Below are 13,114 nucleotides of genomic sequence, written 5' to 3' on the forward strand. Positions count from 1 at the left end.
AAATCGGTAAGAGTCTACTACATTTTGCTATTCAATCAACCTCACAAAGGTTTAAATTTAGGGTTAAGCACAACCATTTAAAACCACCTTAGACGTGCAAGGTGTAATCTGATTTTGTCTGGTCAGTAGAATAGTGATAACAGTTGCAATACATATTCACCTCTACAATTGCCCACTATTTACAAGCACCAAGTTTGATCTCGCTTGTAGTTAATATCATTTATAAGATTTTCAAACACATTGCTTGACCACTCTGTACTTAGGTTATTTATCCTTGATTAAAGTTATGAAATAGTACAAATGTCTAATTAAATTTTCTTTATTAATTTTGAATATTTTTAATCAAGGGTATAAAAAGTTTGAGTAACTGTATTTTCATACATAAAATTACTAAAAACAAAATTTAAAAACGCAATCATCAAAAAACTACTGAATTAACATCAAACACCTTTTTTTTTAAAAAGAAATTACTTAAGAGAAAAAACTATAGTAAATTCATTTTATTTACAATAAGAAATGTAACATAACTTATTAAAACATAATTTAATTGACAATGATTCCTAAATATACAGATGTTACCACCATTTCTCGTACCTAATATTTTCTTTTTTTATGCCCAAGTTTAAAAGCCAGCCAGCAACATCATCAGTCATAGTTGATGGACCACAAATGTAACATAAAGTTTTACCTGTTTCTAACTCTTTCACTGAATCTGCAACATTTTCTTTCGTTATTCTTGAATCTAGAAAAAAGAGAGACATTAACATTACCAAAGATTAAAGCAATATTACTCAGGTTAAAACATAAATCTCAGAATGTTGAGCTTAGCTAAGGTTTTTTAAAGCAATACAAATATCTATATAAAGCTTTTCCTTCAGTTTTAAAAGCATTTTTTTAATAATAATGCAACAACAAAATACAATGTCGTTTAAAGGATAATTACTGTTAAATTTGCTGATTACTGATTTTTTAATAATAATTCAACAGCAAAATACAATACCATTTAAAAGATAATTACTGTTGAACTCACGTATGAGTCCAAAAGGATCACAATATTTGCTCATTTACAACCAAATGCAGAAGAAAGAAAGAAAAAACAGTTGGTGAAAAAAATAAATAAAAGTTCATACGTACATAGTACTTCTTTTATTTCTGTATAGTACAAAAGTTAATTTGCTTGAATTGTATTATTGTCTCTTTACTGTGTCATAAAACATAGTCAACATCTAAAAGGAATTTTCCCATAGCTAAGATGGAAATAGGTAGAAATTTAATGAATCCCAGAAACATTGCTTGTTAAAAATGGGGATTAGGTACTTGTTAAACTTGAGCTATGCTCCAATAAAATTAATATTGTACCTTTTCAAATTTCTTCATTAAAATCGGGATCTCATTAAACAGGGCTCTTTATAAGTGAGTTTGACTGTATTCACTTATGTAAAGATTTTCCAATGAGAAAAAGACTAATGGTGAATAATACTTTTTTTTCTCATTAAAATGATAACTTGATAATATAATGATACTTTAAGTAAAGTGTGATATCGTATAAGATTTTCTAAAATATCTTGAAACTTTATCTTTTTTTAAAAATCAAGGGACTTAAGAATTAATGCAGAGATCTAACACAAAATATTAGGTGCTCAATGTAAAGAGACAGTTTTTTTTTTCTTCCCCTTTTCAGAATCTTTTAAAAACATTTCTATGATTGTTTGTACTACTTAAAACTCAATTTCGGCCGCAACTTATTCAACCATTTACACATATATATTTTTAAAATTCTATCTGGGAAGGAGAAAAATTAATGTTATCAATATTTGAAGAAAATTAAAATTACATACCTTATAACAAAAGGATTGAGAGCATTAATTGTTAAAAACATCAACAGCATACCTGCTGAGTAAAAAATGTACTGCCTCAATCCAGTACAAAAGGATTCAGAGCATTAATTGTTAAAAACATCAACAGCATACCTGCTGAGTAAAAAATGTACTGCCTCAATCCAGTACAAAAGGATTCAGAGCATTAATTGTTAAAAACATCAACAGCATACCTGCTGAGTAAAAAATGTACTGCCTCAATCCAGTACATACTTGTTTTTATTTAATTATCAAGGATGAACTAACAATACTCTTGCATATAACAAGATCCCAACAACATATCTATATATTTTATGATTAATGTTGATGAGCAAAAATTGAGACAAATGCATATTTGGGTATGTTGATTTCAATCTGTTGCATTCAAGTTCATAAGACAAATGTTGAATTTGATTTTGTTTCCTAATATATATACATATATATATATATACATATATATATAAATTATATATATATATATTCACATATATATATATATATATTTATTCACATTTTTAAAATAATAAAATTAGAATTTCTCGTTATTTATTTAATAAACAATGTCTTAAAACAATAAACAAATTTTAAATAAAACTATAACAGATATTTTCATTTTCTATTGCAGTTAATAAGCAAAGAAATGAAACACTCACAAATTATACCTGGGGAAGGTATCACTTTTGGTTTTGTTACAAAATATTGGCATATCAATGTAGGATGTTCTTTCTCTATTATGCTGAATTTATCCTGAAAATACATAAAAAAAAATACATCACATAATTGTTTTTTTTTTTTTTTTATGATAACACTTATTAATTAACCAGCTCAAACTAATTTTATTTTATGTATTTAAATAATTTTTTAAATCAAAAATTGCTATAGATTATTTTTGAAAGAAATATAAAATAGACCTGCATTCTTTCATGTGAAAAACGAATACAAAAGATTTAAATAATGATAAATGCACAACAAATTATGTATGTAAAATATAACACTTAACATATTATTATACATAATACTCTTTTTAATTAACGTTTTTTTTTAAATGTGTACAATAAACAATGAAACTACTACCAACATTATGCCTAAAGAACAAAAATATCAACAGACTGTAACCATTTAAATGATTTATTTAACAAAATTTGAATGCTAAGCACTGTAAAATGGAAATATATTTTTTGCTGAATTAATATAAAAACCAGTTGGAAAAAAAACTTTCAAAACTACAGGTCGTTTTTAAATATTACACTTAGCAATTTGCAGTGATTTTATTCTGAAAAGAAATTTTTAAAGAATAATGTCTGAGATAATCACTTTCCAAAGTTCTATTTTACACACTTTCCTCTCTTTTCACTTCTAATTTGATAATATTAAAACAGACAGATCCTGTTGAAGTAAAATAAACTGTATAATACTGATCCTTTTAATAATTTATATAACTAACCAAATTAAAAACCGAATGAGATACTTTGTTGTTTACAATTTAAGAAAAAATATTATTTCAACAAATTAAAGATTAAAACAAAATTATAGCTCTCATTACATTGTTTTTCCTATTAGACATAATTAAATTTTGATTATAAGATAAGATTTGATATGTGTTCTTCATGAAGATAAAAATTTTTGTGTACACATAACTTTAGATGGATTTAACAGTCATTAACTTTTAACTAAATGAATGGAAGTTACAAAATTTTATGCTCGCTTCAAAAATTTATGATTTTTTATTGTTTTTAAACAAAGAAGTATTTATTTCTGCATGCATAGTATTTCATTTAGTTCAAAATGTAATGCATATTGACTATTTATTCTTTTAAATATTGTAAGAAAAAGTAATATATTAAAGAATAGCATTTCACTATCTACAATAACATTTAGCTTTTAATGTATCCAACCAACATAAGTAACTGGAATAAATAAATACAAAATGAATATTTAAAACAAAAAAGCAGTAAAAGAAAAAATTATCATACTATTCTTAAATAATGTCTTTGGAAATAAAATATTTAATAACTTCTTATAGTAATAAAAAATAAGAATTGAAGCATACGATACTTTGAGCATACAATTAAATCATCATGGAGACATCATTTGTTACAATAAACTTAAAATTATCATACCACTACTCAATATGTCAAAATTGCTTTGGTAACAAAAAACTTCAGTTTCAAATGTTTAAAAAAAAAACGGTAAATGGACAAAAGGATTTAGATTATCATTAACATTTTATCCAATTAAGCAAAATAAGATTTTAAGGGATGGTATTGGTATCTATCTATTTAAGCAAGGAAACAGTTTTCTAAACAGCTGGTGAATATGAGTTGGTTCTTAAAACAGATGGTCATTCCAGTAATGGAAAATATTAAACGATTTGTGCCACACGTTTGAAACAGTTTTTTTATATGTATTGGGTACATAAAATTTATCTTTTTTTTAATGAGTGGTACGTATGTGATTCTTAGAATCAAAATTTAATTACGTCATAAATGAAAAGCAATGTAATGAGAGTCAGAAAATAGTGAGAGGTATGAATACATAGATTGGAGTTTTTTCATAGAGTTGGGAGGTAAGAGATTTTCTGATGTTGCTGCAATGCCCATACTAATCAAAACTATTTTTTGAAAGAGTTTATTGGAAAAAATTAATGCAAAAATCAACTAGTGAAAAAAAATGTATACTAATATATGCACAAAATAATAAACTAAGTGGAAAATTCTCACCCGAAATACCAGCTCTTCTTCAGTTTTTGCACTGTACAACAAATGAACTTTTCCAGGGCGGATTGAATTTTCTGACTGAAACTGGGAAGCCAAGAGTAAATCTCTGTATTCATAAAGTATTGAAACTAAGGGATTTATGCCAACTCCTCCACCAATAAGTAAAAGATCGGCTTCAGCTTCATCCCTATTTGAGAGCGGATCATAATAAAAGTCTCCTCCAACTCTTATTTGAACTTCCTGTCCTGGGCAACACTAAATTACAACAAATATTATTACAGCGATCATATTTTTGTTATTGTTAAATCTAATAAATATTAAAATTTTAATCATGCAAAAGTTAAAAAAAAAAGACAGGAGTTTATGTAACACATTTGGAAAAAAATTTCTTGATATAAATAGTTAAAAATAAATCAATCGATTATAAATTATGCTAGATATGAGGAATTGGGCCGAATTTTGATAATTTAGTAGTACATGCGACACCGATGAAAGATCCAGCAAACAGAAAAAAAGTTATCAAAAATTTCATCAGACCAAAGCTAATATTAGAACATGAAAATTTTCTCATTTAATTAGACTGACGATTGTTATTAATCTATAATCATTGTGTTACTTTTTTCTTATTTAGAAGAAGCAAATTTTGGCATTTTTACTAGGCAAATAACAATTTTTCATTCACAACTTTTACTAAGTTTGGTATTAAAAAGGCTGGGTAAAAAGCTATTTATTTATTGATAATACTTAGCTTAAAAACTTGCAAAATGTAAAATAACTGAGGAGAGGAAGAAATGGAAACTCCTAATGTAAGTAAAGAATTATTATGCCGTGTTAATCGGAATTCAAATTTATTAATAAAAATTGCATTTAATAATTAATTAATCGGAATTAAAATTTACCATGTCTTTAACTTATAAAATATAGAGAGCAAAATAAAACATATTCCTTTATTAAGCAGTAGTAGAGTTCTGCATAATGGCACCGTTATAAACAAGTGTTCTCCAAGAGCTAATGTGGAGCTTGACAAAAACTTCATCCTCACATTTTTCTCAAAGCATTAATTTTTTTTTCTTTCATAAAAATTTTGCCACATTTTCAACGGTCAGACTGAGTGGCCATCGAACATCTAAAAGCCCTCAGTCCTACTACCAAGAAATTCAAATAACCAGCAAATGCGTATTTTCTAACATACTAACAGACATTTAAGAGCATGCTAAGAGATCCAAAATTTGGTAAATTATCAATAGATAATACAATCAAAAAGACCATTAGAATTTAATAAAATCCTGAAGCCGAAACATTGATCCGAGAAATAAAGCAGATTAAAGAAAAATAGATTTTGATATTTGATTTGTTGCGACACTGGATTAATGAGTTATTCAATTGTAATGAATTAAAAAGTAAGCCTTTACATTGATCGTTAAGAAAGAAAAAAATTATTTATATTCCCTTTTTATAAAATGTGATAGTAATTAAATCAATTAAAACAGGATAAAGAATGATTAAAAAACTAAATTCATGAAATTAAAGAAAATTCAAAAGCTAGGAAATGCATGATGCCTATAAAGGCATCACAGGAATATGCTAAATCTACAATAGGAGTAGAATCGCCTAATTAAATGGTCAACAAAAGGACATCTTAACTCTCTTTTTAGCCAGATTCAAAGAGCTGAAAAGAAATAAACACATACCAAGCTTTTGTCTATTTTCTGTTATAAACAAAACAAAAAATTTTTTTAACAAATTGTAGCTGATGTATGTGAAACAAAATTTTAATATGAAGAATAGAAACTGCAATGAGTGGCTCTAGCTAAGTCAGATACTTTGAAGCTGGCTGAGTAAGACATAAAAATTTTCGTTAGAACTGAAATGACCTCAGATAAGAAATTTGGATAATTTAGACCATGTATATTATTATTACATTCAATTATAATCTATTATGAAATCAAGAGCTTGTGCTTTAATAAATAGTAAACATATAAGAGAGAACATATTTATAAAAATTACGAACTTTCCATGAAACTGAAATTACTTTTATTTCTTTATAATTTATAAATTACAGGCATTTTTAAAGATTAAAAATTACTTAACATTTCAGAATCATTACTAAGAAATTAGATGCCCTTGTTAGAGGAAAATTTTTCTTAAAATCAGTAATTTATTATCTATAAATGAAACACTAACTAAAAAAAAATTAAAATTTCTAAAAAAATATATACACTTCCCCTACAATAATGGAATAGACACTTTCAGTTTTTGACATTTTTAGGGAGCTTAATGTTCTTCTCTACAAAAATAATTTTTTTATACAGGCATCTGACATGTGCCAAACATTCTATCTATACTTAAGATATGTTTTTTATTTAAAGCATGATAAATAAAGTTAAAATTTGCATACATAATTATGAAGCCAGTGTGTGGGAGGAAATTTTCCATATTTCACTGAAAGTTCTAAAATGCCCTTTTCTTTTGCTTCATTCGGAGGTGATGTCATGCTATAACCAGTGACTTCTAAAATACCAGGCACATAGAAATCCACCCTATACACACAATAGACAACAAATAAGATTAAATCAGTAATTTTATTTTTCAAAATATTTTACATGCGAGTTTATAATATATTGAGTTGGCATGAAATTACTTTCGGTTTGCATTAGTAGCATAGCTTCACATTTATTTAATTTTTTTCATTGTCATTGTTAGAATTTTTTTTCTTTTGAGATTCAGTAGTTAATGCCTTAAGGTTGCCATATAAACAAATTTTGTTTGAAATCAATAGTTTAAGATTAATTGTAAGCATTTTTGGCACATTTTACTTTTTTATTTTTATAGAGATGAGACAGTGGCTGAAGCCTATTAAGAGATACGTATAGTTTATGGTGTTAAGTGTTATTGTTTAATAGATAACATATGTCAAAATTGGTTTAAAAGAATTTTATTCTGAAGATTTTTTACAGGACCGATGTTTTGGTTAACTTTCTAAAATTAATGCATACAAAAAGAAAAAAAAATAACATAATTGAATCGAATAATCAGATAACTGAGTGAAAGATTGAAAAACAGTTAAATGCATCAGACACAATGATTGAAAATTGTTGTGTCTTATTAAGAAAATAGTCTCGGACTTATTTAGAAACTCAATATTTGTGTTACGCGCAAATGAAAGCAATTCAAATCAGACAGCGAAATAATATTTGTGAGACACATTTAAAATGTAATGCAGTTGACCTTATTTATTAAGCAAATTATCATTGGCATTTAAAAATGAGTCGCTTACAATAATGTTAACCAAAAAAGATCATGGTCTAAGCATGATGAACCAATATAAATTATATCAAAAGCGGAATTCCATCAGAAAATGACCATGCTGTCAATTTTGTGGGACTACAAGGGTGTTATATACTACAAACAACTACCTCAGATTACTGGCAACAACTTATGAAATTGACTTTATAATATATAAATATATATATTTATAACCATTTAAAATATACATTTCAGAACAAGTTTTAAAAAAAATGTACAAGCATTTTCACTCTAATGGTTAAAATAAGATATTACCATTGCCCTGCTTTAAAAGAAAACCCTTTTTCCTCCACATAAAGGCGGGCTATTTTTATTGTTGGAGAGGCATTTTGTATGCTTTTTACAACAGCTGTGTAGATCTTCTATAATATAAGGACAAACTTAAAAAGACAGAATAATTAAATACACATACAACTATTTATTACAGAGATAGAAGTTTATACCTTCAAAAATACAATTTAAAATCGAATGAGTTACCTGCCTTTTGTCGGTAAACATTTGGAGACATACGAAAATCTGCCCTACTGGAAAACTTGATGGATTGTGCACAAAATTGTCTGCAAAGGTTGTATATAAATTAATAATATAAGAAAATAATTTTAATATTATATAAAAATATAATATTATATAAAAATAATATATTAATACAAACAAAAAACTTTTGTTATAAAAATAAATAATTAAAAAAATAAATAAAATAACTCCAATACTTTTTCTGAGTGAATGAAATATGGCCAGTTTTAAACTGCTATTAAAATTATTATATACTGGGTGCAGTGGCGTAGTTTTATTGTATATTTGGAGGGGTTACGCCTTTTGACAAATAATACCTGCCAACTTGTATGGTCGTTGAAAAAGATTTTACAAAGTGGTTGTAAATGAACAAGTAAAGTTGAAAAGATTTTTTAATAATTAAACTAATTAAACATTTAAGAGCTAAGTAAGCTAACAAATAGATCATATTTATATATTTTTTCATTACTAATTTGTTGTGGTAGGTTGAAATGTTTTTTTTTTTTTTTTTTTTGAAACTTCAAAGTTGAAGGTTTAATACGTCAAACTGCTAAAATGCTGTTACTACTAGCAAGTTTTTTTCTCGGTGGTCGCACAAGTGAGCAAGTTATATATACATTCTAAATGTTTAAATCAAGAGAAAAATGAAATTTTTTTATGTCAATATCTTTCTTACCGAGCCGAATAGCCCATTAGTCAAGTAATTTATAATTTCGGAGGAGGTGTCCCATAAAACCCTCCCCAAAACTAAGGCACTGACTGGGTGTCATAATAATGCCTGATGGAGATGGAATCAATTTATAAAACAAATGGTATAAATGTATGGTTGATGGCATTATGCTTGAGCTACTAGGAATTTCATTCCATTAAATTGCACATTTAGTAAACTACCTGCCAATAAGTGCACTGATGATATGCGAGAGCTGCAAATAAATTTCATCTGTGACATCCCCATTTGACATTTCGCCAAGAAATGAGTTAGTGAGAACTTATGAAGGATTTTGATGGGGGTTTACATATTAAAACAGTGGATGCTCATGCAGTTATTCCAATTCTGCAGTACCACCTATTAGTGGGAAGTTTAACTATATTAGCAATTTGGTGGGATGAAATCCCTTCCCAAGCATAATACTATAAAACATACATTTTATTGTATTTTTGGGACACGGAGTATAAGCTATAGCTGATTGTAAACCCTAATATTTTATACAACACATTTCAAGGTAAAATACAAGTAACAAACCACTTTGACACAAGTTTGTTGCTAAAGAACAAATTAAAACTTAGTAACATTTTTTTCCCCAAACTGGTTATTCAAAGGAATGAGTGGTTAAAATTAAAAAAAAAACGTTAAATATTATTATTCAGCAATTCAATTACAGTTATGTAAAAGTAAACATTAACATTCAATTTGAAATTGTAAACAATTAAGAATAAGTTCTTTATTATTGTTTTAGTATTACTGCTGATTCAAGCTTTTCCTACTCTATTTTGCCCCCTAATTGTTTTTAAAGTTCTAAAAACCTTAGCTTTATTTCTATAATTTACAAATGTTGATGCATAAAATAGAAATAAAAATTTTTTTTATTATTTTTAATTTAATTCACCCAGGACCAAACTAAATGCTATTGAATTTCGCAACTCATGATAATTTTCACTTTCACAAATTTCTGTAATAGCTTGCATATTGCACATTCATATAGTTTACACCTTATATCCTTGTTATACAGGATATTCAGATATGAAACTAATCAATATCACCCTGATATGTAAGAAATAGTTAAAAATATCTTCAAATACAGGTCCATTTATCTTTAAAGAAATATTTATTATTTGCTCATTAATGAATTTTTATAAAATTTATGAATGGATCACATTAAATTACATTTGTAACAAATCCGGGATGTGTAGACAAATTATTCAACTAAAAATAAGCACCTTTTAAGCACTTTTCAAGCACTCAAATCATATTTTTAAGCACTTTAAAAGAATATCAGAAGTAGGCAGGGTTGGAAAGTTTTTGACAACTGACGGTTTTATCTTATTTTAACTGTCATGTAAAAAAAAACCTTTTGGCATTGTTTTTCACAATTGTGTCAAAAATCACGAAATTTTGAATCATGTAAAACGAATGGAGTTTTCATGGGATATGGACTGTATCTTTTTGCATAATTCAAAGCAAAAATCAACATAGTAAAGGAAAAATCTCATTTTGAAAAAGGGAAATTAAGCACTATTTAAAAATACCCAATGAGAAAAGCACCTTTAAGGGCTTTTAAAAAACAAAAATTAAAAAATAAGCAACTTTATGCACTTTTCAAAAATGCTACGCACCCTTCAAATCTATTCAATTAACTAAAAATGTGCAGAAAAAAGGGCAAAAATTTGAATTTCAAATAGCTAAATTATGTACATATGGACTGTATCTTTTTGCATAATTCAAAGCAAAAATCAACATAGTAAAGGAAAAATCTCATTTTGAAAAAAGGAAATTAAGCACTATTTAAAAATACCCAATGAGAAAAGCACCTTTAAGGGCTTTTAAAAAACAAAAATTAAAAAATAAGCAACTTTATGCACTTTTCAAAAACGCTACGCATCCTTCAAATCTATTCAATTAACTAAAAATGTGCAGAAAAAAGGGCAAAAATTTGAATTTCAAATAGCTAAATTATGTACATATATCAACCTTCAACAAGTTTAGTTTACTTCCTAAAAGACTTTTTTATGCTATAATGGTTGTGTGTTTTTATAAAAACTCATTTTAGTATTACAATTACAATTTATTATGCTTTACACTATTATTATCTAATTTTAACTACAACAGTTAAAAAATAAGTATAATATTTAATTGTAATGTTAATTAACAGGACTTGAGTTTAGGAAGAAAAAAAAATTTCATAGAAATTTTTTTTTTTAAATTTGTAAGAAAATGTAAGATATCTATCTAAGATAATGTATTTAATTTAGACATTACTTTTATACTTGGAATATGCACTGAAGATGGATACATTATCTCAGATATAATTGATATTAAAAACTTAAAGTAACTGCATTACTTACAACATAAAAAATTTACATTTTATGACATGAAAAAAATATAGAATAGGCAAAATTAATATATCAGGAATTTATGCTTCATAATTTTGTTTCATTTAATCTAACAAAATTACCTAGAAACAAAACATAATAAGAAAAACAGCGACAAAGAATTGTAACGAAATATAAGCTAAATGTCCAAGGGAAAAATAATTTTTCGACATTTATGAATTATCACTAATTCACAATAATATCATCTTTCCAAGAATTCTTAAGCAATCTTGAAAGTTTAATTCCCAGGCACTTGAAATATTACAAATAGAAAAAACTACGAAAGCTCAATTATTTTTTAAGTTTATCATTTCAACGGAAAGTAATGATGAATTATAAAGGTTCTTCATTTAATATTTTGCAATGAATAAGAAAACAATTTATTATAAATTAAACATGAGAGTAATAACAATATTATTCAACATGTAATTATATAAAATAGACGTTCAGTGTATCATACCTCTGATAAGATACTTTTAATAAGTGAGATGGATATTTTTCTATAATCTTTAAAATCATATCTAATGATGAAAAAAGAAGAAAAAAATCCTAACAAAATTGAACGTTTTGTGAATTGCGTAATAAAGTAACTTCTGATATTAACTTCAAATAGTTGATGATTACAAAAACAAAATCAGCACAGGAGTTCCGTAATTTTATTAAAATACAATTGTTTGTATCATATGTCAGAAAATTTATACATATTATCTATAAATTGTTAATTGTTTATATTATTTCAAATTTTGTTTTGTTTTTGCTTTATTTATTAGAAACTGTAGTTCAGTTCAGTTCAAAGTTCATGCAAATTGTCATTTAAGTAATAATCAGAATAATCATGATTTATTGTAGTTATGCTTTTCGTTTATTTTAATTGCTTCTGTTTTAAGAGCATTATGTTTGAAAATTGTATTTTCCTTGCAAGATATCAATAACGAATATTCAATCTATTTCAAAAGTTACGTATGAATGGTTGACAGCTAAGCACAGATGGCGCTGCAAGTTAAAATTCGTGGTAAGACTTCCGGGTTACTACTTCCGATTTATTTTTACGCCAAAACTTGAAAAAGCGCACCATCCAATATTATTATATTAATAGTCCTTAGTGAATTAAATTTAGGATAGAAATTTTTTATTCATATTTTATGCATCAAGATTTGTAAATTATGGAAGTAAAACTAAGCTTTTAAGAACTTTTAAAATGATTGGGGGCAAAAAAGAGTAGGAAAAACTTAAACAATATCAAACGGTGATATTTTGTACAGATATAGCCAAATAAAGGATAATGCTAAAAACATGGTAAACCTTACACTTTATTTATATTTTGATTATAATTTTGCTTACATTTGTTTTAGGCTCACAACCAGTTAAAATTTATAAATTACAGAAAACTCTTATGAATGATAAAATTACGGGTTAATTTAATCATAAATTACAATAATAAAACTTCTAAAAATATTAAGCCTGTTCATACATCACCTCTCAAACGTAACATAAGCCGAGGAATAGACCGGAAGTATTCTAAATTTCTTCTGATTTTTGGAAGCTTGTTATTGCTTACATTCAGTCAACCATCCATTAACTAGAACAGTTCCTAAAATATAACCGTTACTGGACTGCTGTTTTACTTCCGGT

At 26.4% G+C, this 13,114-nt stretch overlaps 1 protein-coding gene across 4 annotated transcripts; it reads right to left on the reverse strand.

Moving 5' to 3' along the window:
• Positions 1 to 485: 485 nt before the first annotated feature.
• On the reverse strand, positions 486 to 12,474 carry LOC107446708 (oxidoreductase NAD-binding domain-containing protein 1). 4 transcript variants are annotated; one of them, XM_087168119.1, is made up of 7 exons: positions 11,943 to 12,474; positions 8,361 to 8,436; positions 8,135 to 8,241; positions 6,972 to 7,113; positions 4,577 to 4,828; positions 2,519 to 2,603; positions 486 to 742 (listed from the first exon to the last, which is right to left on the reverse strand). In XM_087168119.1, the coding sequence occupies exons 1-7, from the start codon at positions 11,999 to 12,001 to the stop codon at positions 576 to 578; spliced, it is 888 nt and encodes a 295-aa protein (XP_087024245.1). In that variant the 5' UTR covers positions 12,002 to 12,474; the 3' UTR covers positions 486 to 575. The 4 variants fall into 4 exon arrangements, with proteins under 4 accessions (XP_087024245.1, XP_087024244.1, XP_087024247.1 ...); XM_087168118.1 differs by having other exon boundaries at positions 2,510 to 2,603; XM_087168121.1 differs by having other exon boundaries at positions 8,357 to 8,436; positions 11,943 to 12,329.
• Positions 12,475 to 13,114: the final 640 nt, after the last annotated feature.

Source organism: Parasteatoda tepidariorum, chromosome 7 (genome assembly GCF_982258835.1).
Source record: "Parasteatoda tepidariorum strain Cologne lab strain chromosome 7, Ptep-v5.0, whole genome shotgun sequence".
Lineage (NCBI taxonomy): Eukaryota > Metazoa > Arthropoda > Arachnida > Araneae > Theridiidae > Parasteatoda > Parasteatoda tepidariorum.